The 22,639-nt window shown below is 40.5% G+C and overlaps 1 protein-coding gene across 4 annotated transcripts in view; it reads left to right on the forward strand.

Annotated features, from left to right (window-relative positions):
- Positions 1–22,639, forward strand: part of TRRAP (transformation/transcription domain associated protein) — a gene marked incomplete at both ends in the record, with an annotated part of 110,920 nt that overhangs the window by 85,205 nt on the left and 3,076 nt on the right. For 2 of the 4 annotated variants that reach the window (XM_084249136.1, XM_084249138.1), the window contains 15 exons: positions 61–196; positions 2,378–2,569; positions 5,658–5,853; positions 6,491–6,756; positions 7,862–7,962; positions 11,526–11,727; positions 13,413–13,577; positions 14,800–14,890; positions 16,167–16,366; positions 17,155–17,416; positions 18,640–18,865; positions 19,153–19,370; positions 20,057–20,241; positions 22,121–22,324; positions 22,415–22,609. In XM_084249136.1, the coding sequence (XP_084105262.1) occupies positions 61–196; positions 2,378–2,569; positions 5,658–5,853; positions 6,491–6,756; positions 7,862–7,962; positions 11,526–11,727; positions 13,413–13,577; positions 14,800–14,890; positions 16,167–16,366; positions 17,155–17,416; positions 18,640–18,865; positions 19,153–19,370; positions 20,057–20,241; positions 22,121–22,324; positions 22,415–22,609 (2,839 nt within the window). Of the gene's footprint in view, positions 1–60; positions 197–2,377; positions 2,570–5,657; positions 5,887–6,490; positions 6,757–7,861; positions 7,963–11,525; positions 11,728–13,412; positions 13,578–14,799; positions 14,891–16,166; positions 16,367–17,154; positions 17,417–18,639; positions 18,866–19,152; positions 19,371–20,056; positions 20,242–22,120; positions 22,325–22,414; positions 22,610–22,639 lie in introns of all 4 variants that reach the window. The other 2 variants (XM_084249137.1, XM_084249139.1) reach the window with 2 other exon arrangements.

Genomic DNA, 22,639 nt, shown 5'->3' on the forward strand with positions numbered 1-22,639 from the left:
TTTTGAATTTATTAATATGTTAGTAACTGAGCTTTTGCGACTGAATCCCTGGTCTTATAGGTGCTCGAAGGAGTTGAACCAGTGGGAAGCCTTGACAGAATACGGCCAGTCCAAAGGTCATATAAACCCATATCTCGTCCTGGAATGTGCTTGGCGGGTGTCCAACTGGACTGCCATGAAGGAGGCATTGGTGCAGGTGAGATGTCCCTCTTACCTCTAGCAAATTGTTGACCCTCAAATGCCCAAAAATAGATGACTGGATCAAGAAGATGTGGTACATATACACAAATGGAATACTATTCAACAATCAAAAAAAGATAGACTAATTCCATTCGCAGCAGCATGGATGGAGCTAGAAGAGATTATGCTCAGTGAAATGTCAGAAGGAAAAAGAAAAATATCGGATAGATTCACTTATAGGCGGAATATAGGGAAACCAAAAATAAGGGATCAGGGGAAAAAATAATAATAAACAAAACAAAAATAGACAACTATAAAACAGACATTCTGTGGGGGAGGGGGAGGGCAAGGGATCAAAACAAAGGCAGAAAGAGTACAAGTGACTGTGGTGATAGTGCACAGGTGAGCTGGTGGTGGAAATTCTGTGGGGACTACACCTGAGAAAAGAAAGCAAACACTGTAAAAAAAAAAAAGAACAATGTTGTAAAATATAAATAAATAAACATTTTTTTAAAATAGCCAATCATTAATATAGGTAAAAGTACATGTGTTTTGCTGTTGGAATACATTTACAGTTAATAATTAATGTTTTATTGATAAAACATTCTGCTAAATAAATGTATAGCTCACTCTATTTTTTTTTTCTCCTTTCCAAGGCTTCACTTAGCTTCCCATTAAGTCTGACAACTGAATTTCTATTTTCACAAAGTCTGTTCCCCCAAAATTGTAAGGAACTTACTGGTTAGAAAAAAGCTAAAAGTATGTGAATAAACAATTCTGAGTAAACTGCAGTAAATTTGTTTCAAATGGTCCCAATAGTGTCACCTACTCATTTGTCTATATTTAAAGGGGGGGGGGGAATCAACAAGCTATTTGTTTTTTTGTTTTTCTTGTTCCTGTGTACTGCACTTAAAGTACTTGGTTTGATGTAGTTAATGGAATTTTTTTCCCATGTGGAGGGGAAAAAATAGAATTTTTTTCTTAGTGTTACAGAGTATAGAAATTGTGATTACAATAAACTATCTGAAATAGTGTTGAAAATGTGAAATTGGTGTGATTTTAGAGTATGGTGCTGGAAGTAGATGTGTTCACAAGCTTGTCTTCCTGAATTTCTTCATCATTGGATTATTGGGCTTTATATAAGAGGGGCCATGAATGTGAACATACGCTGAAAAAGTACAGTGTCAGGGAATAAGCAAGCCCAACTGTCATGTAAAAGTAACGTGGTATTGTTGTTATTCTTGATGTCATTTGAACAGATAGTATTATGGCATTAAAATGTGTATAACTTTTGTTGTTATTTCCCAAAGGTGCTTTATTGATCTTGTCACACCAGCCCTATAAAGTTCCCTTAACAGATATTCATCTTCTTATACACAGATTTTAAAAAGAGTTTAATTTTTCATCACTTACATTTCTATTAGAGTTTGATAAATGTCCTGTTAGACTTTGATAAAGTTCAACGATGAGTTCTAACGCTTTCTTTGGAGGTTGTGAGTAGATAAGGTTCAGGGGCAGAATGTAGAGCCTTTGCCTTGCTTTGAGATGCATGTATGGGGCCTGGAAGAGGAAATGTAACAGCTCCAGACTTAATCTACTTCACAGTGGAACTGATAAGCAAGATACATGAAATCCGGAGGAAATTTTATAGTAGATGATAAAATGTGGCTCTTAATGAGTTAAAGTTTTTAATATTCTTATAAACTTGAGTCACTGCCCTCTTTCCCTTGAATGATGTGGTATGAGTTGATTAATTTTTCAGGATAACATAAGAATTGAAAGCAAAAGTTATACTGATAATTGTCAGCATGGGGATGATCATATATTTAATACTTAATTCACTGGCTGATTTTTGTAGCCAATTAGTGATTGTTAATGTGGTCTGTCTTAATAGTATTGATCAATTTCCCCATTTGGGGGACCTACTTAAGACCTTAAGCAATGAGCCTGTGTCATTCCTTTGTATCTGGAAGTTAGACACTCACTGATATTCAGAAAAGTTAAGTTTTCAGGAAGAAAAAAAGTCTAAATGTGTGACTTCTCTAAAGAAAACAAACATCTGTTTATAACTTAATTTCTATTTATTTTGCATAATTTATGGCCACAAAAATTTTTGACTTTCCATTTTTGACCCTTTACAGTTTACACTGAGAGGGAGAATGTCATTGATGTTTATGTAATGTCCTTTTACCACCAGGTAGAAGTAAGTTGTCCAAAGGAGATGGCTTGGAAGGTCAACATGTACCGAGGATACCTGGCTATCTGCCACCCTGAAGAGCAGCAGCTCAGCTTCATCGAACGCCTGGTCGAAATGGCTAGCAGCCTGGCCATCCGTGAGTGGCGGCGACTGCCCCATGTGGTGTCACATGTGCACACACCTCTTCTCCAGGTAGGTTAGGTGTCGTCCCTACACAGTAGGCCCATCACAGCAGAGGGCTGTGGCCATACACTGTCTCTAGACTTCGGCAATGAACTGAGCTGGATAGATAATCAGAGACCAAACTCCTTCCACTTGTCTTAACCTTTCCTGTTTAAACTCATCCTCATTGAAAGGAAGAACAGAGTCTAAATGTAGAGGAATAAAATGTTGCTTCTCATCTTTGGAGCTTCTGAGAGATCTAAGTGAGAGAAGACATTAAGGAGTGATTTTTATGGTTTTCCTTTTTTGCATTAGAAATTTTCTGTAATGTCCACTATACCACCCTCAGTGTGAGGCCACTCTTTAGTCTAAAAATGTTTCTCGGGGCCTCCCCGGTGGCGCAGCGGTTGAGCGCTGGGTTGCGAAGCTGCCCGCAGCCTCTACGGTGCAGGTTCGATCCCCGGCTGCTCCCCAGCCACCAGAGGAGGGTCCCACATGGCGCGCAGACCTCTCCTGCCGCCCGCTGCTCCCCTCAGCAGTGTACTTCGGTCCTTCTGCCTGCTCTGCTCCCCGCTCTGGCTCTGGTGAATTCTCTCACCCTCCCGCGCTTCTGACTGTACCCAGTGCATGTATAAACAAAACAAAAAACAAACAAACAAATAAATAAATAAAATAAAAACATGCCTCTAAAAAAAAAAAAAAACAAAACAAAACAAAAAAAATGTTTCTCATCCTCTGAGAATTTCATGACTACGGGCCAAATACTCTATGCTGCTTTCTTTTTGTATCATCTTCACTGTTTCTGACAGTTTGTTCCAGCCGCATGAGCCACCATTCAGGAGCTGGACTCTAAAGCATTCTCTCCCCACAATCCTTTTCACATGTTATTCCTCTCACAGAACGCACTTGTTTCCCACACCTCCCAGTCTGTACCCCATGAGTTTGTGCATGCGTGTGTGTGTGTATGTGTGTGTGTGTACACACACACAGAGTCTGCTAGCTCTGCTGTTTTTTCTGGTGCCTGGCACAGAGCAGCTACCCATGAGTAATATTGTAGGCTGATAAGAATAGTGATTCAGAATGATCACACTTTTTTTTCTTGAAAGAATATCTTCAAGACTAAACTGGTATATTAACTTCAATCATGATATATTGCTTATTAATGTACTTAGGTTTTCCTGTCTTCATAGCTCATTGAAACAATCGCTTGTTTTAGTTTCCCTTTTTGTATCTAGTTTTGCCCTTTTTGCAGATCTATAGCATCTCTAATTTAGATTATTAAAATACATGAAACTTTTTGTTAAGAGTAGGTTTTTTCCCTCCATGTTGTCTAAACATACAAAAAATGGGTTACCTATTGTAACTAATAGGAAAAAGTTGCAACATGTAAATGGGAAAAGACTATCATTGCAAAAAATTGGGAGTGACTAAGCATTTTGAATAACAGTTGTGAAAAGTTATTGTGCACTTACATATTTAAAACATGAGTGTAAAATGCAGTATTTCAGACAATCTGATAGAAATATTTTGGAAATAACCCAAATATCTGTCAGCTGACAAATGAGTAAATAAAATGTGGCTCATACATGTCATGAAATATTGTTCAGAAATACAAAAGAAATAAAGTGCTGGTACATGTCACAGCATGGATAAATCTTGAAAATAATTAGCTTAGTGAAGAAGCTAGACAGAGATAGACACATATTGTGTGATTCCATCTTTGTGAAATGTCCGGAATAGGTAAATCTCTAGAGATAGAAAGCTGATAGTGGTTGTCACTAACTGGGGGAGGGAGTTTGAAGAGTGGCTACCAGAGGGTACAGGGTTTCTTTGTGAATGGTGTAAATGTCATATAATTAGTTAGTGGTGATGGCTGTACAACTCTGGCATGTACTCCAGACTACTGGTTTTGATGGTATTTTAATTCTGTCTCAGTGAAGCTGTTATAAAACACTCTGTTCTGTTTTCAGTAAGCCTTTGGTTAAGGAAGCATTAGGTTAAAGTCTTCAAAAATCTTAATGTAATGAACTAAACTTGAAATACAGGTGGAAAACAAGTTTTTAAAATTAAGATAAAAGAAGATAGTACTGAAGTAAGTGCTGTGTTTGAGAGATTTAAAAAAGTTCTAAACAGATTCAGTGACCTCTAACTAAAGGAGATGACATATCCACAAGAAGCATAAAAATAAAAGGGAAGACCTCCCCTGGTGGCGCAGCAGGTTGAGCACCGTGCTGTGAAGCTGTCCGCAGCCTCTGCAGTGCGGGTTCAATTCCCAGCTGGCTAAGGAGATACCCACATGGTGCGGCAGACCTCTCCTGCCTCACCCGCTGCTCCTCTCAGCAGTGTCTTAGGTCCGTCTGCCTGTTCTGCTCCCCGCTCTGTCTCTGGTGAATTCTCTCACCCTCCCATGCCTCTGACTGTACCCCAGTTCTTGTATAAACAAATAAATCTTTAAAAAATAATAAATTTCCACTGTTAAAAAATAAAAGGGAGACTGTGATTCAGTGCTCAACAGGTAGGATAGAAGATAAACATAAACATTTAAGGAGAGAAACTTGGTAAGGTAGAATTTGGGTATTGTCAGTATTATGGCCATGCCATTCCTGGTAAGGACAAAAAGTTTGGAGCCAGCAATCCACCTGGGGTATAAGGAATGTTATTGAAAAGATACTTAATGTATCTATTAAGTACATATTAAGATACTTAATGTGACTGTGTGATTTAAAATAAATGTTGATAGAAGGAAAGCCTGAGAGCTGAGAGGACTAACTATTCTATTTTAGATATTGGTAGACAAAGAGCCAGACTTAGTTGGTAGAAAGAAAATGGAAAAGAAAGAATAGTTTTGGGGCTACCCATTAGCAAGATTTGGTGTCTACACTGTTCTTCCAATTTTCTACCTTGCGGTAGCCAGAATCAAAGTTTGAAAATTACGAGAATAGTGTTTAAAATGGTGTTACATGTCTAAGGTGTCTGTTTAAGTTGGAGTGCGTCCTTTGGTGATTGAATCATGATGTCCTTATAGTAACTAAATTCCTGATTGACTCTGACTTGTTTTTCTCACTTGGTCTTTTAATACAATGCTTTCTGTGGAACACCTCATGCCGGTCCCATTTAGGCAGCCCAGCAAATCATTGAACTTCAAGAAGCTGCACAAATAAATGCAGGCTTACAGCCGACCAACCTAGGAAGGAACAACAGCCTGCATGACATGAAGACGGTGGTGAAGACCTGGAGGAACAGGCTGCCCATTGTGTCTGACGACTTGTCCCACTGGAGCAGCGTCTTCATGTGGAGGCAGCATCATTACCAGGGTAAACCTACCTGGTCCAGCATGCATTCATCATGTAATTTTCTAGACACCCACTGTTCTGGTTTCATGTCTTGGTTTCGTTTTTTGGTTTTTTTTTTTACCAAAATTTTTTTTTACTGATATGGTATTTAGTGGTTGGTATGGCAAGGGTAAAGATGAAGCTGTGAAAGATGGAAAGATTTCATCCCCCTCACACATATGACCCATTATATTTTTCTAGCTATTACAGAACCAAGAATTGCTAGTTGCTCCCTATTGCGTGAGGGGCACAGACCAGTGGGATTAGAGCTCTGGGTTGTACACTTACTGCTTTGCAGCCTTCCCCCCATCCCCCAAAAAAATTCAAGGTGACTCTGTGTGACCTTTCCCAATCTTCCTGATCCCCTCAACCTGCCAGACACCTATTTGTTTAGGAAAATCTTTTTGATATAGTTAGCCAAGATGGTAACACTCAGTAGTTAGTACTTTTTATATTTTAATTTTGATACAAAATACAGGGGAAAATGATGAGGGTTTATCACAGAACTTCCTGTTTTCATAAGCCGTGTGTGTGTTTTTCATTTTTTACTTAAATCTTATTGTAAAACACTTTCTATAACATATGACATGCACTAATGACTCATTTCTTTGCTCTCTAGCCATTGTAACTGCATATGAAAATAGTTCTCAGCATGATCCAAGTTCAAATAATGCCATGCTTGGAGTTCATGCATCAGCTTCAGCAATTATTCAGTATGGAAAAATTGCCCGAAAACAAGGATTAGTCAACGTAGCTTTGGATATATTAAGTCGTATTCATACTATCCCAACTGTTCCTATTGTGGATTGCTTCCAGAAGATTCGACAGCAAGTCAAATGTTACCTGCAACTGGCAGGAGTCATGGGGAAAAACGAGTGTATGCAGGTAAAGTGCCACAAGACCCAGTGCCTGCCCTTGAGCTTCAGATCCAGTGAAGATGGACATCTTCTGGTTTAGATCATAGGAAGGAAGATTAGAACTTATTTAAGCACATCCTTAGTAGTGGGAAACTGTCCTTTCAAAATAAGAAAGAAAAGGAAACCATTTGAGTATTTGTATTTTTTTTTTTTAAGATTTATTTATGCATACAAGAACTAGGGTGTAGGCCAAAGGTGTGGTGAAGTGAGAGGATTCACCAGAGACAGAGCAGGGAGCAGAACAGGTGAATCTACTGAAATACACTACTGAGGGGAGCAACAGATGAGACAGGAGAGGTCTGCTGCGCCATGTGGGTCAGCTCCCTGGCCAGGGATTGAACTTGTGCTTCAATGGCTGCCGATAGCCTCATAGTGCTGAGACGTAACCCCTTGTGCCACCAGGGAGGCCCCTCATTTGAGTATTTTAATGACATTTTAGGTTTCTATTCTACCGTATACTTAATGTATTTAAGGAACAAAAACTGGGCCTCCCTGGTGGCGCAAGGAGGTAAGCACTGCATTGTGAAGTGATCCAAAGCCTCTGCAGCACGAGCTTGAAACCAGCCGGCCAGGGAGCTACCCACATGGCGAAGCAGACATCTCCTGTCTCTCCCGCTGCTCCCCTCAGCAATTTTTTTCAGTTAGTCTGCCTGTTCTGTTTCCCACTCTGTCTCTGGTGGATTCTCTCACACCCCGCATCTCTGACCTGTACCCCAGTTCTTGTATGCATAAGTAAATAAATCTTTAAAAAAAAAAGGAATAAAAACTGCAGAATTAATAAGAGCAATAGGTAGATTTTGGCTTTGATCAGAGGAGTACTTTAAAAAAAATGAAACTGACTAGACCTAGAAGCTTTGGAGACAGTATTTTAAAATATTGGTTCAGTAAATTACTGATTTGATTGAAATACTAATTTGTCAGTCAACAAACACAATAGGCATGTTTGTTGCCAATTTCAGGTATACTCATTGATGACATTTAGAATTTATCACCTATCTTAGATAAATATTTTAATAAAATTTTTATATAATTGTCTAGGTAGTCTTAATTTTTTTTAATTTATTTTAAAACAGGGCCTTGAAGTTATTGAATCTACAAATTTAAAATACTTTACAAAAGAGATGACAGCTGAATTTTATGCACTGAAGGGGATGTTCCTGGCTCAGATCAACAAGTATGTATATTACATAGGAGTAGGATAAGAACTTGGTTACTAAAGTTATTTATAACTTGGCGCCAAAAGTGAAGTTTAAGCTAGAAAATGCTATGAATTAGTGATAGTCATTAGATATGACAATGCCAGATGTTACACCTCTGTGAAGACAGTATGTTGCAGCAGATTGAGAAGATAGTTTGATGTGTATCTCTTGAAAGACGAAAAGCAAGTTGCTTGTATGTGGAAACTGCTGATAACATGGATTCATTGCCCCACTTTCTCAGCATGCCATTTTGGAATAGAATTATTTCCTTTTATGAAGATGATTCTTGTTTTAAAGCCAGGAGATCCGAATCTAACCATTGTATGGTTTGCATAAATACTGTATTGAAACAACCCACACCATTGACGTCTGTGATTGCTTTTATGCTGTAGCCACAGAAGAAAGAAGTTGTGACAGAAAATGTGTGGCTCACAAAGCCTAATGCATTTACTATTGCATTGGGACCCATTACTGGATAAGGTTGTAGAACCCATTTTTGGGAAAATGAACAAATGGGATTTTGTAAAAAAATGTAGAGACGAGTTATAGTTTCACATATATCGCTTTAAAGCCCATTTTTCATTTTTAATATATAGGGGTTAATATTTTTCGCTCATTTTTAAATAAGGAGGTGATTTTGCTAATATAAAAGGGTTTTCTCTTTAGTATTTTAAAAATCATTTGATATAAAATATACCATTTGAAAGTGTACAGTTGAATTTTCATATATTCACAATTTTGTACACCAATTCTAGAACATTTCCTTCATCCCAAAAGAAACTCCATATCCATTAGCTATCACTCCCTGTTCTCCCTCACATTGTCCCCTGACAAATCCTGTTCTGCTTTCTATCTCTGATTTGCCTTTCTGAACATTGCATATAAATGGTCATGTATAACATGGTCTTTTGTGTCCAGCTGCTGTCACTTAACATGATATTTGCAAGGTTCATAGCAAGTGTCAATACTTCATTCCTTCTTGTGGCTGAATAGTATTGCATTGAGTATTCATACATTTTATTAAACCATTCAACAATTGATAGACATTTGATTTGATCCCATTTGGGGGCTAGTATGAATAATGCTGCTAGGTACAAGGTTGTATGTGAGCATGCTTTCATTTCTCTGGGATATGTTCCTAGGAGGGGAATTGCTGGGTCATATGGTAACTGTTGCCTCAAAAATTTGAGGACCTTTCTGACAGTTTTCCATAGTGGCTGGCACCATTCTGTACTCCCACCAGCGTGATGGTGGTTCTGTTTCTACACATCCTTCCCAGCATTTGTTTTTATTATTTTTCTGATTATAGCCATACTTGAGTATGAAGTGGTATGTCATTTTGGTTTTGATGAAGTCAAATTTTCTTTGTCTTTTGTAGCTTGTGCTTTTGATGTTATTTCTTTTTTTTTTTTTTTTTTATAGAGGCATGCTTTATTTATTTGTTTGCTGGTTTGTTTGTTTGTTTTGTTTATACATGCACTGGGTACAGTCAGAAGTGCAGGAGGGAGGGTGAGAGAATTCACCAGAGCCAGAGCAGGGAGCAGAGCAGGCAGAAGGACCAAAGTACACTGCCGAGGGGAGCAGCGGGTGGCAGGAGAGGTCTGCGCGCCATGTGGGACCCTCCTCCGGTGGCCGGGGAGCAGCCGGGGATTGAACCGGCGCCGCAGAGGCCGTGCGCAGTTTCGCAACCCAGCGCTCAACCGCTGCGCCACCAGGGAGGCCCTTTTGATGTTATTTCTAAGACCCCATTGAGCATTTACTCCTGTGATTTCCTCTAAGAGTTTCATAGGCTTACCTCTTCATAATCTTACTTGATAAAATCCAACACCCTTGCATGAGAAAGAAAAAAAAAAAACAGTTTTACTTTTTCTTATTCCTGATCTCTCTTTTCATGAGACAAGAGGTAATGGTTCAGTTTTCGCAAATGTGTGTATCCCATTGTCTCAGCACCATTTGTTGAGAAAACTATTCTTTCCCTATTGAGTGGCTTTGGCACCCTTGTTAACCATCAGTTAACTAGAATAGGTTTATTTCTGGACACTCAATCCTGTTCAGTTGATAGTATCCTGCCACTACCACACTGTCTTAATTACTGTGGATTTGCAGTCAGTTTTGAAATTGGGAGGTCTTCAACTTTGTTTTTTGATTTTCAAGATAGCTTTGGCTATATTGCATCCCTCCATTTTAATACGAATTTCAGTTTACCCATTTCTGCCCAAAAAAAAAAAATAAGGCAGTTGGAATTATAATAGGGATTACAATGAATTGGTAAATTAATTTGAGAAGTATTGTTATAGTAGTAGTATTAAGCCTTTCATCCATGAACACAGGATATGTTTAGTTATATCACCTTTAGTTTCATTTAAGTGTTTATAGTTTTCAGTGTACAAGTGTTATATTTCTTATGTTAAAGAATGTTTTCTCTATATGAGATCATTTCATCTACAAATAGTTTTCACGTCTTCCTTTCCAGTCTGGATACCTTTGTTTCCTCATTTAGTTGTCCTGGCTAGGACTTCCAGTACTATCTTAAATCTTAAATAGAAGTGGTGAAAGTAGGCATCCTTGTCTTATTCCTGATCTTAAATGAAAATCTCTCAGTTTATCACCATTGAGTTTGATGTTAACTATGGGCTTTTCATAGATGGCATTTACTATATGGAGGTAGTTTCCCGCTATTCCTACTTTGTTGCATGTTTTCCTTGTGAAAGGGTGTTGGATTTTTCAAGTAAGATCATGATTTCTCTTTCTTTTCTGCTTATGTGGTTTATTCCGTGGATTGGTGTTTGTGTGTTGAACCTCCACCTTGCATTGCTGGAAAAAGTCCCTCTTGGCCATGGTGTGTAATCTTTTTAATATGCTGCTGGATGTGATTTGCTAGTATCTTGTTGAGTTTGTTTGCCTCTAAATTCATAAGGAATATAAGTGTAGTTTTATGATGTCTTGTACATTGTTGGCATGATAGTAAGGTGGTGTAACTGTTGTGGAAAAGAGTGTTTGGCAGTTACTAAAAAAAAAACAAAACAGAATTATGACTCAGCAGTTACTCTCCAAAAATATTGAAAACAATTGCATATGCAGGTACTTGTTCATGAACGTTCCTAGCAGCTCTTTAATAACCATCAAAATGTCAAAACAAATCAAATGAATGGATAAAGCAAATGTGCATACATACAATAGTATTGACCAATAAAAAGGAATGAAGTACTGACACATAGGCCACATGGATAAACCTAGAAAATGCAGAAACTAGGCACAAAAAAATCAATTTTGGGGGTTCATTTGTCTGAAATATGCAGATTAGGTTAAGTCTATAGAGAGAAAGCAGATTTGAGGTTGGAGGGAATGGAGAGTAGTGACTGCATGTTTAGGGGTTTTATTTTGGGGTATGAAAAGTTTTGGGACTAGATAAAAATGATAGTGTCATAACATTTTGAATATACTATATGCCACTGAATTATTCGCTTTAAATGGTTAATTTTCCATTGTGTGAAGTTCATCTAAAAAGGATTTTTTTTATTATTTTGTGTCCTTGCAGATCTGAAGAAGCAAATAAAGCCTTTTCTGCAGCTGTGCAAATGCACGATGTGCTGGTGAAAGCATGGGCAATGTGGGGCGATTACCTAGAGAACATCTTTGTGAAGGAACGGCAGCTGCATCTTGGAGTGTCTGCTATCACCTGTTACCTGCACGCTTGCCGGCATCAGAATGAAAGCAAATCAAGGAAATACTTAGCCAAGGTGAGACCAAAAGTATTCTGGTAGCCTTCAAGTTTGCATAAAAGTTCAGCTATATACTAATTCATGCTGTGTGTGAGATGTTATTTCATGCCTTAACACTTGAAGTCTCTTCCGTAATTCCATTTTAAAGCTCAGGAGGTGAACCTGTATATATGGGGTCACAGGACTTGTGTCAAGACCAAGCCTGGAATCTGGGTCTTAAGGTCTCAAGTTCAGTGTCTTCTGTGGGATCTCATACTGAACAGAGATTCCTACAGACTGGTAAGAGGTCTTGCCAGAATTTACCTGCTAGATGCTCGTTAGAGTCTAATCTCTTACTGAGGGGACAGAGCCATGTCATTGAATCATGTGATTTCTGCACACACTTCAGGGTGAGGTCTGCCTGCCATTCTTGTTCTACCTCACCCCATATAGCACTGGCATAGGGTCACAGCATACGCGGCACAACAGGTGTTTGCTTGAGATTAAGATTCCTTCTCGAGGTTGCTCCTCCTTACTCCTCCCAAGAAACACAGAAATAAAACTCAGCATTAATTCTTGCAGGGAAATTAAGAAAAGGTTGTGCTTTTCTGTTTTGTCCACTAAATGTGTGAAATTTTTAGAATTCCTTGATTTAATGCCATAATTTGAAATGTTCATCAACACCTAGTACTTCTACCTGTAATTTTTTTACTTCTACCTGTAATTTTTTCCAGACATTCATGGATATCAGGCTGCCACCACTGCCAAACACCACTGTGGAGATTCTTAGCAAAAGTCTATATTATGATTTTGGTGAAATCACCAAGTGTAGCAGGTTGGCAGACTCTTGCCATCACCTATAACCACTTTGGCATCACTGGCCACCACTAGCAAACAGATTGGATTCACTTAGTTACTGGTATTAAAGATAAATCTAGAGCCTTCCCTGGTGGTGCAGGCGGTTGAGCACAATGCAGTGAGGCTTTCCACAGCCTCTGCAGTGCTGGTTCGATCCCGGCCGGCCGGCAAGGGTCCCACATGGCATGGTGGACCTCTCCTGTCTTGCCCACTGCTCCTCAGCAGTGTATTTCGGTCCATCTGCCTGTTCTGTTCCCTGCTCTGTCTCTGGTGAAACCTCTCACTTACATGTGTCTGGCCTGTACCCTGGTTAAATAAATAAAAATAAATAAAAATAAAATAAATCCTTTAAAAAAAAATCTAGATAAAAACTGTATTCAAAATTTAGGTTTTAGGGCCTCCCCATTGGCGCAGCGGTTGAGCGCTGGGTTGCGAAGCTGCCTGCCGCCTCTGCAGCGCCAGTTCAATCCCCGGCTGCTCCCCAGCCACCAGAGGAGGGTCCCACATGGCGCGCAGACCTCTCCTGCCGCCCGCTGCTCCCCTCAGCAGTGTACTTCGGTCCTTCTGCCTGCTCTGCTCCCCGCTCTGGCTCTGGTAAATTCTCTCACCCTCCTGCGCTTCTGACTGTGCCCAGTGCTTATATAAATAAATAAAAAATAAATAAATCTTAAAAAAAAAAATATTAGGTTTTAGTTCTCTGTAAATTTATGTTAAGTTTAGAAATATCATTGACCCTCATATAGCTTTCTTTCTGTATTGCCAGTAAAACTACATAATATAGTGTTTTAATATTGGGGAAAGGATATTTGATTAAGGGGTCTCAGAACTTTTATTCAACTGAAGAATTTTTCCTTCTATCTTCATAGGTGCTGTGGCTTTTGAGTTTTGATGATGATAAAAATACTTTGGCAGATGCTGTTGACAAATACTGCATCGGCGTGCCTCCCATCCAGTGGCTGGCCTGGATCCCACAGCTACTCACTTGCTTGGTTGGCTCTGAAGGAAAGCTGCTTTTGAATCTTATTAGCCAGGTGGGAATAACAGGATGTTTTTTGTTCACCAAAATAAGTATGTTTTCATTTCAAACTCTTTTTTTCAGAAAGAAAAGTGAATGCTGAAAGCATTAAAAATAAAGAGATGAAAAGATAGACACAGATATCATTATATAAAGCCCAATTTAAAGTGATTAAAAAAATATATCAGGGTTGAAATTAATCAACTACAGTGTTACTGTATTAAAACTGTAATGTCTTTGCTTGAACATATAGTAAGATGCAAGTGAAAATACACATTTTCTTAAAATGTAAGCTGTTGCCCCCAAGTTACTCATGTGAGAGGTACATGTAATTAGCATATTACAACTGATTTCCTGTCATGTACTAGGAGCTCTTTGAGATTTCCCTTAAGATGCAGTTTGGTCTGGAATACAGTACCTTTGGCTGTACCTTTTTTAATAAGAAGAAAGTCAGGTGACATTTCATCATTAAATAGCACTTAAGGGACATGATGCTCATTGTTCTGTCTATCTGGTTAAATTGCTGCTTACATGTGGTATACCAAAAATTTTGAACATCACAGTGGTTTCATTTTTTCTCTTGGTTTATGTTCCTGGATACCAGCATTTTTTCTGGAATTTTATCTGTCAGGATGGAAAGTCATTCTTACTTGGCATGTCATTCATTGAAGTATGTTAGCCAGCCACCCTGTGGCTAAAATTAGCTATTACTCCTTTTTCTTTAATGGGCGCATATTGAAGGATCTGAGTAACTTGATATCTTCTCATCTATAAAACCTCAATTTAATAAAACTGGTGTTCTTGTCCTCAGTAGAAAATTTTTGGTTATGCAGAGTTAGAATCATGTTACATCCCTCAGTGCCTAATATCAAGACTGACTGGAATTATTTTGTGTTTACCTATTATTTGCCTAAGATCCAAGAACTTAATGTGTTTTGCCTCCCTCAGATTTATTGAATCAAATGCAAGTGCAGTTTCTCAGTCATGAATAGTCCCAAGGCAGAATTGATGAAGTCACCATGTTGGTCATTCTTGGATCTTTTGAAGCTAAACTAGATGTTTTACCTTCTGTTTAATCTGCCTCATGTGCAACATCAGTGGCCTAATATTTGCTTTCTTGGTTCCAATGCAAGCCAGCAACCCACCTAGGAGAACCATCACTTATTTTTAGTCCAAGTTGTCTTCATGCAGAAATACAGTGGTGAACAGTGCTCTTCATTCCTCCTGTCTCTGAGCAGGTTGGACGAGTGTATCCCCAAGCAGTCTACTTTCCCATCCGGACCCTGTACCTGACTCTGAAAATAGAGCAGCGGGAACGCTACAAGAGTGGTACGTGTCTTTCGGGAAAGCTGGCTAGGTCATGAAGGGTTCATTCCAGGGGGCATTTCGTGTCCCAGCTTCTGTGACACACTCCAGTTCCATGGTAACTTCCTAGTATGTGGCAATCTTTAATCAGTGAGAGGACACTTTGGAATCAGAAGGCAAAAACCCAAGTCTCTGAGTGATAGTTCTCCTTCCCTGTGAGATAACAAACAGGGTATTAGTTTACCTTAGTGATTTGGTCCATAAGTCAAAGAAGCATATGAAACTATTAGCTATACATAATAATTTAAAAACTTAATTTGCCTCATTGGGTAGGATGCATAAGTGCCTCCTGATAAACAGCATGAATGTCATTTACTCTGTGTATGTTATTAGGGTTATATGGAATATCTTCAGCTGTCAGAAGAATCAGCATAGAAGTCAATCTTAGCACATGTAAAAATTTACTCAAAATACAAGCTCTTATACTGAGTAGTCCTAGTATGTAAAGAAATAACTTATTTAACAGTTTCAGTTACCCACTAAGCATGGGCTTTGTAAATAATGTTTTAAACCCAGACTTCATGCTTCAAGATAGAGTTTTTGCGAGAAGGTGACGTCATCCACTGGGCTATGGTGTCAGTGCCCACTTGTGACCTGTGTGGGTTCGGAGATTGTGCAGTAAATTTCAGCTCTGATCTTGAGGTCTGCCTTGCTATATTCATGTTTTGTTCATCTGAAAGTTAAGATATTTTTGTTCCAGGTGAGCTGAAAATGAAAAATTGGCATCATATTTCTCATACAGTAGATGCCTGTGTTTCTCAAAATTAGCATTTTGTGGAAGTGATTTGACTTTCCTAGATGAAATAATATAGATCTGCTACTTAACCTCTTCTAGATTCTGTGATGTGTAGTATAAAGATTGTATTATAAAATATTTTTTCAAGTATGAAAATACTTAAAGTTAAAAAGGGAGTGTACCATGAACACTCAAACACCCTCACTTTGATTCACCAGCTAGCATGCTGCCATGTTTGTTTCCTCTCCCAACATGAATGCTTTTCCATTTCACTGAACCATTTGAAGCCAATTTTTAGATGGTCACACTCTCCATAGTTGGTTTCCACAGCACACCTCTCCTTAGAGCCAAGATCATCTCCCATGCAGTTCCAGGGGACAAGGTCTCGTGATGTGTAATGCCCGGCAGGAACCAGCGTTCCTCTGGCCGGTGGGTCCTCTAGAGCATGAGCTCTCACATTGGTCAGTTTTGCGCTGACATTGGCGTTGTGTGTGTTGCTCTCAGATTCTGGACAACAGCAGCCAAGTTCAGTGGGTAACCAGTCCCATTCTGCATCAGATCCAGGGCCCATAAGAGCAACAGCACCCATGTGGCGCTGCAGCCGAATCATGCACATGCAGCGGGAACTCCACCCAACCCTTCTGTCTTCTCTGGAAGGCATCGTCGATCAGATGGTCTGGTTCAGAGAAAACTGGCACGAAGAGGTATTTGGATATGACTTGGAAATGCTGGCTTCTTGGGGAGGCAATGTATTATTTTGCATGCTTTTGCAGCTATATTATCTCTAAATCAGCTGCCTGGTTATTTAAAATATTTATTAGTGTTGATTGAAAAATGGAACAGGCAAATAGTTGATATCTGCACACTAGTGCTGGCTCACATATTTGAAATAGAAGATTCCAAAAGAAAGTGAAATTGAGAATGGCATTTCTGGCCTTAAAATGTTTACTTGGCTCACTTGTGGGTGCAGTCATTTAACCAACACCAGTTGCAAGTAGCAGTGGAGGGTGTGAGAGGAACTGGGGCTTGGGTAACTCCAGAAGTGGGAGCTGGTTCTTCATTGATCTTGTCAGCAGCCAGGCCACCTTCATGGCATATGCTTAAGCTGATGACATATAAATCAGCCTTCATTGTTCAGATATTCTCCAGTTGGCCCCAAGCCCCCTTGTTATCATCACTGTGTTTTGTGTGCGTACACAGACATGCAATAGCACTAAAGCTGTTTGAAAATAAGCTTTTTTCCATAGTTAATCATCAGAATAGTATGTGTATGACAAGAAATGGTTTTTGTTTTATGTTCTAGTACACACCCTCATTGTTAAAAATAAGACTCCCAGTGTGTGGCACAGAACATTCCATTCATTCTGATTTTATACCTGCTACATGCTAGGTGCCCAGAGAAATAGCCCTGGCAGTGGCAGGAACGTGTTGGACAGATATATTTTGTCAGCACTGAGAACTCTTATGAATTTTCTCTGCTCTTTCCCACTAGGTTCTCAGGCAGCTTCAACAGGGCCTGGCAAAATGTTACTCGGTTGCATTTGAGAAAAGTGGAGCTGTATCTGATGCCAAAATTACTCCCCACACCCTCAATTTTGTTAAGAAGTTGGTGAGCACTTTTGGGGTGGGCCTGGAGAACGTGTCCAACGTCTCAACTATGTTCTCCAGTGCAGCCTCCGAGTCTCTAGCCAGGCGGGCGCAGGCCACTGCTCAGGACCCTGTCTTCCAGAAGCTGAAGGGCCAGTTCACAACTGGTGAGTCTCGCTTTGCTCTCCCTATACCTAGGTAAAGTTCCTCTTGCTGTTTTTCCTTAGTCTTTAACATCTGGTTGTATCCATTCGTTTTCATTATCACTGTATCAGGTAGACTGGTGGTACTGTGTCAGTAGACACAGATAACAGGGGACCCTGCTTCTAGCTCCCATGGCTTATATTTCCAACAGAAATGGTTGCTTTATCCTGACCTTCGCGATCTGGCCTGTTGGGATAAGAGTACCTCCCACCAGTGGTGCTAATCTGGGAAGGAATTGAGATTTTTATATATATTTATATATATATATATATATATATATATATATATATATTTAAAGATTTATTTATTTATTTTATACAAGCACTGGGTACAGTCAGAAGTGCGGGAGGGTGAGAGAATTCACCAGAGCCAGAGCGGGGAGCAGAGCTGGCAGAAGGACCGAAGTACACTGCTGAGGGGAGCAGCAGGCGGCAGGAGAGGTCTGCGTGCCATGTGGGATCCTCCTCCGGTGGCCAGGGAGCAGCCAGGGATTGAACCGGCACTGCAGGGGCTGCGGGCAGCTTCTCAACCCAGCGCTCAACCGCTACACCACCAGGGGAGGCCCGAGATTTTTTTTTAAGGCAGAATTTTCCGTTTAATTGACATTTTACTCTAAATAAAATACGAGAAATAGATTGTTCAGGGTTTTTTTAATTGCTTAAGTGAAAAAATGCATGTTTCCCATTTTTGTCATTTGACTTCTTGCCTTAATTTCTTCTGATGAATTGACTTATAATTTAGTATCCTGGAGACATCCCCTTTTCTTCTTTAGCTTCAGGTTGATGCTGTGTTGGCTTTAGACACAAGGGTCTTATTTTGTCCTCATGATGCTCATTCTCAGAGGCAGCACTGCCATTGGCGCCATGGGCTCCAGGCCTCCTTCAGAGAGCTCCATGTCTCCACATTGAGATGGGGCCCTTCATCCTTTCCTGATGGGAGCCTGTTGTGACTGCAGATGCTGCAGTTGTTTCTCTCCTGCCCCTCCTCCCAGCCCACACTAAGGTTTCTGCTCTTTCAGACTTCAGTTTACACTTTAAAAAGCAGGGGGCATTTGAACTGCCATCTCCAGATGTAGGAGTAGCCTGTTTGCTAGCTGGGACGTGATTGAGCAGTGACTTTGTTTGTAGTGACTTAGAAATAACCCAGATGATTAAAAATGCTTTTCATGATATATTTTATTTTGAAGATTTTGACTTCAGTGTTCCAGGATCCATGAAACTTCATAATCTTATTTCTAAATTGAAAAAGTGGATCAAAATCCTAGAGGCTAAAACCAAGCAACTTCCAAAATTCTTCCTCATAGAAGAAAAGTGCCGGTTTTTGAGCAATTTCTCAGCACAGACAGCTGAAGTAGAAATTCCTGGGGAATTTCTGATGCCAAAGCCTACACATTATTATATCAAGATTGCTCGGTGAGTAAGTGTGTCTGACCCTGCACATGATCACTGATGTCCCTCCAGGCAAGCAGCATGAGGCCTTTCTGTCTTCTGTCCCCTGGTTAGAAACAGCTCTGCTGCTTTTCACATCCAGAATTGGGTTTTCCCTTCCTCCAAAATGGGGTGGAAATAAATTAGCAAACGGCTACCTACTGAGTCCGTTTTTCCTTACCAGTTCTGACTTTATGAAGTTCCATTTTTGTCTCAAGAAGCATGGGATATTGAGAGTCAAGGAGTTGGTGTTTCACTGTTTATTTTGGTAGGTTTATGCCCAGGGTAGAAATTGTACAGAAGCACAACACTGCGGCCAGGAGACTGTACATACGCGGACACAACGGCAAGATCTACCCCTACCTTGTCATGAATGATGCCTGCCTGACTGAGTCACGGAGGGAGGAGCGTGTGCTGCAGCTGCTCCGCCTGCTGAACCCCTGTTTGGAGAAGAGAAAGGAAACCACAAAGAGACATTTATTTTTCACAGGTACAGGAGCTGCACTTGGGGGCACACAAGCAGCTCACACTGGCATCTGAGCATTTTCTATGTCAGCAGCTGAGGATGCGTGAGCTGTACCATAGAAGGCCTAAGATGAGGTCAGGCACTCCCAGGACAGAGCGTCAGCTCCTGGAACCGGCCTCTCTGGGCCTTTAGCTGCTCCCTGCAGAACTGGTACTTTGAGGAGAGTTTGGAAAAGGTGGCGCTGTTCTGTGCTTACTTCCATGGGACCAGTGCACTCTCCAGCAAAACCACGACCAAGTGGAGGGCCCTTCACTTGTGCTATTAACACTTCAGTTTTTAAGTGGGTTTTTGAATCTTCCTGGAACCTACACAGCCTTCCTGGGGTGAAATGCAAGACTTGGGAGGTCAACAGTTGGCAGCCTCTTATTTTGCAAGATTGCCTTCTAAAGAATTTCTGTTCATCTGTGTCTGAAACACAGAGTGATTGACAGTTCAGGCTCTGTCATGCGGTAGGTTGAGCTTTGTGCCACATGTGAGTCAGTGGGGTGGTATTGACCAAAAAGTTCTTTAGATTTGCTTTCACACATACATCTGCTCTCAAAGACTGAATTGTCTCTGTTCCTGGGACATCCCTAAAGGTAAAGTCAAGTGATGACCTGTGGTTATTCTCTCTCAATCTGTCCTCCATTTCTCTTACCCTTTCTCCTCAGTACCACGAGTTGTGGCGGTATCGCCACAGATGCGCCTTGTGGAAGACAATCCCTCCTCCCTCTCCCTGGTGGAGATCTACAAACAGCGCTGTGCCAAGAAGGGCATTGAGCACGACAACCCCATCTCCCGGTACTATGACAGACTGGCCACAGTGCAGGCTCGAGGGACCCAAGCCAGCCACCAGGTATGAATCAGACACAGTCAAGGTTGTGAGCTGCCACCATGTGCTTAGAAAAGTAGCAGGGGTTTTCAGAAACTGTAATGGTAGAAATTAGATGAAGTGGCATTTGCTGCAGACCATTTGTTGTGCATAACAAAGGGGTAAGCTTTCAGCTTTGGGAAGGTGTATTTGTTACCTATATATAAAGAAACTAAGAAATTAGGATATTAAAAATAATTTTGTGGTAAACTTATTTGGTAACAAGATCAGATCTAAGCAATATGAGGCTCTTCCTCCACTTAACGCTCACAGTCACCTGGGTTATGGCTGGGAGAGTCAGGGAACATAAGTCTCTATACCATATGTACTTTCTAAAATAAAAAAAGTGGTGAACCCCAAAACACATCGACTCCAACTATTCAGTTACCTGGGGAGAAAGTTGCCCACAGTGGGAGTTCTGGATGTGCACTCAAGGGCCTATTTGCAAACAGATGCTTACATCAGAATTTTCCCTACTGTTTGATAAACAATGTGTATAACCGATGAAGCCCGTGATTGATCCAGCTTATCACAGTTCCAGGGTCCTACTGGGCTAGATAGAGATGCTGACAGTAATATAGAATAAGCCTGCGCCATGCCCTCTTACTTTTTGTTTCCTCCTTTGTTTCATTATTAACTCTTCCTTCATCCTTGCATTTTTAATTTATTGCAATATAACTCAGTGCCAGAAAATTGATCCTTTAAAAATGTACAGTTCAGTGTTCAGAGTTGGGTACTATTCTTAAAACATTGCAGCACCCCTCAAGTTGTTGCAAGCCTTTAATTTCCAGAGTTCTAGAAAGGTTTATCTTGATGATTTTGCCAGTGTTCTAACTGCTCTCATGAAGGAGCAGATTTTAGAAGTCCTCTCCCCACTTGCATTTTTCAGGTGAGGCCATGAACTGTACCCCGAATGTGTGGTTGTTGGTCTGTATGGCTCTTAGTTGCTTAAGGACCTGTGTTTCATGGTTGTTGAGAGCACACACATAGGATTTAGTCCACAATAGACCTTGGGCCTTTCTTTACCAGTTGGTCTAACAGGAACTAAATTAACACAATCAGCTTTATTAAGGCTGTCTCTATTTTTGTGACATTTGAAATAAGGTTGTAGGTCTTCCAGTATAAAATTCAAATAATAGTGTTGCCTACCATATGCTGTAATTCTAGACTAGCTCCTTCAGTTTATAAAACTTTTGTCTTTAATAATCTTAGCTATGAAGTGGTGGTATTGGTATCCAACTATTCTTTTGTTCTTTCTGTTAACTGGCCAATAGATTCTATAATTAGCAAGTTATAGTATTCAGAGACCTATCTAAACCCTTGATAAGACAGGTACCTTATGTGATGCAGCTGAGACTTTTGTTCCAATGACTCTTGTTTTGAGCATAAGACATGGAACCCTCGAGGGAAATTGACCAGTCTCATGCCTCCATATTTAGTCGAATGACATTGCATGTATATTTGTTGACAAAATTCCCTCTGCCAGTACTAAGTAAGAAATTACAGTTTGAGGGCCTCCCCAGTGGCGCAGCGGTTGAGCGCTGGGCTGCGAAGATGCCCGCAGCCTCTGCAGCACGGGTTTGATCCCTGGCCACCGGTGGAGGTCCCACATGGCATGCAGACCACTCCTGCCGCCCGCTGCTCCCCTCAGCAGTGTACTTCGTCACTCTGCCTGTTCTACTCTCCACTCTGGCTCTGGTGAATTCTCTCACCCTCCCACGCTTCTGACTGTACCCAGTGCTTGTATAAATAAATAAATAAATCTTTAGGGGGGGGGGGAAAAAAGAAATTACAGTTTGAGAGTTACCTTTTAAAGAAAAAAAAGTGAATTGAATGAGAGTCTTGGAGTGGTATATTGTTTCAGGTCCTTCGTGATATCCTCAAGGAAGTTCAGAGTAACATGGTACCACGCAGCATGCTTAAAGAGTGGGCCTTGCACACCTTTCCCAACGCCACAGACTACTGGACCTTTCGGAAGATGTTCACCATCCAGCTGGCACTGATTGGCTTTGCGGAATTCGTCTTGCATTTAAATAGACTCAACCCTGAGATGCTGCAGATCGCTCAGGTAATTTTGGTGTGAACAGCCAGACCCTCTCCTTTACACATCTGTTTTCTGCTGCTTCAAGTTCCTAAAATGTCTTCCTTTGAAATGTAGGACACAGGCAAACTGAATGTTGCCTACTTTCGATTTGATATAAATGATGCAACCGGAGACTTAGATGCCAACCGTCCTGTCCCTTTCCGCCTCACACCCAACATTTCAGAATTTCTGACCACCATTGGTGTCTCTGGCCCATTGACTGCCTCCATGATTGCAGTCGCCCGGTGCTTTGCCCAGCCAAACTTCAAGGTAAGTCAGATGTCGTCTTGTGAAAACCAC

The sequence above is a fragment of the Talpa europaea genome, assembly GCF_964194135.1.
Source record: "Talpa europaea genome assembly, chromosome: 12".
NCBI lineage: Eukaryota > Metazoa > Chordata > Mammalia > Eulipotyphla > Talpidae > Talpa > Talpa europaea.